Genomic DNA, 2,500 nt, shown 5'->3' on the forward strand with positions numbered 1-2,500 from the left:
TTGGGGGGGGGCGATTGAACTGAATTGAATATAGAATTTAGGCCAAAGGCCAAGCACTGGGATCTACGAGGTCATTCAGCGCTGCAACGAAAATTGACAGTAAAATGTTTGAAAGGTGTAACAAAAGGAAAACCTCGCAGTTGCACTATGAATCAACTGTCAGGAGAGGGTGGAAATTAGGAAGGAGGAAAGACAATATGAATGGAGGAACTGTAAAGGGAACGAAAGGGGTTGCAACTAGGGGCGGCCGAAGGCATGCTGCGAAGAACCTTAAGTAATGCCTGCAGTGCACCGCATGAGGTGCACTGACGGCACTATCCCAATACGGAGTTCTTAGGCTTGAACCTTCTCTTCTCCTTCCTTTGCAGCATCGACGCGAGAACAGCTCCCCTGTCGCGATCCGTCCACTGGTCACTCCTAGGGAATCGAGCCCACTTCGACGTGACTTCCACCCGCCAGGGGCTGGTGATCGATGACGTCAGCTACGAAGACGAGGCCGAATACAGATGCCGCGTGGACTTCCGTTCGTCCCCGACACGAAACCTCAGAGTGAAACTCACGGTTGTAGGTGAGGTCTTTTTCATGCAGCCTTTCATGTTGGATATAATAAGAATTCACTGAAGTCACCCAAACGTGAAGTGATTTTCGTTTTGAAGTCAGTAAAATTCTTGATCGAAAAATAAAATTCTATCATTTTGAACAGTCAAATATTTAGAGGAGATTTCTCGCTGATAAATGAATTTTTTCGTTGGAACGTTAGATATTTTTTCGGGGGAAATCAAAAGAAATCGTTACAAGCTAAAAATATTTAAACGGAATATACATATTCATTTTATTGATTAGAAGTAGCAGCAATGAAAAATATAATTTTAGTTTTAATTGCAACTATTCCAAGCGTGTTATGTGGGTAAGAAATTAAATATTGAGTATTAATTACACTACCTCTCTCTATTAATTAAAGTCTAAAGCTACACCAAAGAAATATTTGGTCAATAGTTATTAATATATTAGCTTACTCGATTTTGTACTTGAATGAAGATGGAAAAGAATTATTCTGCGATAAGTAGTCATTGGTTTACATCGCGGTATTAAATTTTTATTATTCAACAAAACATTTACTGTAAGGGAAAAATAGCATTCAAGATAAGAAAAAAAAAATCTTAACACCCAAACACGTTTTCACCTTGAGATGTGAAATAGAAAGGAAATTAATACAAAAGTATTTTAGATGTGGCCTTTCTAGCTAAGTGATAAAACGTTATTATTTACCAAACAATTATCACTTTTTTTCCTTTAGTCGAATCTTGCAGCAGTTCAAATGAATGTCAAACTATATTTAGGGGACGAGAAAAGTCACTCAAGTTTAACAAATTAAAGATAGCCGTTTAACATTTTTTTTCCTACTCATCATTGATGGATATATTATAAAAAAAATCTTAGATAAAAAGTCACTGAAGATGGTTTTAAGGCTATATGAAATCTGATAATGTGACTCGGTTAAATTCCGAAGCAGGACTAATCATTAAAATTACTGCGATCTGTTCAACATGTTTTGTCTTTTCGTTTTATTCCAAACATCAGTTTGCCCTTCTCATTCATAATACATACATATGCCCGTACATGTATATGTATATGTATATGTATATATATATATATATATATATATATATATATATATATATATATATATATATATATATATATATATATATATCGATAGGGTAACGAGGAAAGCACAGAGCATTTTCATGATTTATTGTGCCGACGTTTCACAAACCATCTCAGTTGCATTTTCAAGGCTGCAAATATTTGAACACCATATTACTCGTAATACTCTTAGAATATTTCGACAAAATACATAGATTTATTACATTGACATCCTCAGTAAAAGCAAAATATAGCAGAATAGTAAAATTTAAAACAAATCAGAATACAAAGATATAAAAAGAACATAAACAAAAAACTTAAAAAATGTAAAAAAGACGTAAAATAATCTTGACACCACTGGTTACATCAATATATTTAAAGTGAGACAAATAAAATTAGTAAAAACCAGCAAAAAAAAAAAAAAAAAACGAAAAAATTGAAGGTCAAAATAAAATTAATACTGCCAAAGAAGAAACATAAAGCGCAAAAAAACACAACGGAGTAAAACACCCACCCAGCGGGGGTATCAAAGAGAAACTAAACAGAAGAACCTTCAAGAGACCGAGAAACGAAAGACGAAGTGCAACGGGCCATTACATGTATGTACAATTGGATGGAGGAATTCTGCGAGTTTAACGACGGAACTAGCTTTTTATCATTATGGACTCTAAGACGTGAAGTTCGTTTTCATTTTGTACGTGTCCTATGATTTGAAATCTTTGGCCTCTATGTGTGTTTTACAGATCTTTGAGTGATTCGAATATTTGATTGTTCTGGATTGGACAGTCTACTCCCTGTCCTAAAACTTACTCCTCTGAGAGTCCAAGCGTACTTTTAGTAGCCTTTTTGTACA

At 34.8% G+C, this 2,500-nt stretch overlaps 1 protein-coding gene across 4 annotated transcripts in view; it reads left to right on the top strand.

Moving 5' to 3' along the window:
- The window catches only part of LOC136844080 (neural cell adhesion molecule 2-like), a 381,333-nt gene that overhangs the window by 241,785 nt on the left and 137,048 nt on the right, over positions 1–2,500 (top strand). For all 4 annotated transcript variants that reach the window (XM_067113094.1, XM_067113105.1, XM_067113099.1 and 1 more), the window contains one exon: positions 369–568. In XM_067113094.1, coding sequence (XP_066969195.1) covers positions 369–568 — 200 coding nt within the window. The remainder of the gene's footprint in view (positions 1–368; positions 569–2,500) is intronic.

The sequence above is a fragment of the Macrobrachium rosenbergii genome, chromosome 2 (assembly GCF_040412425.1).
Source record: "Macrobrachium rosenbergii isolate ZJJX-2024 chromosome 2, ASM4041242v1, whole genome shotgun sequence".
Taxonomy (NCBI): domain Eukaryota; kingdom Metazoa; phylum Arthropoda; class Malacostraca; order Decapoda; family Palaemonidae; genus Macrobrachium; species Macrobrachium rosenbergii.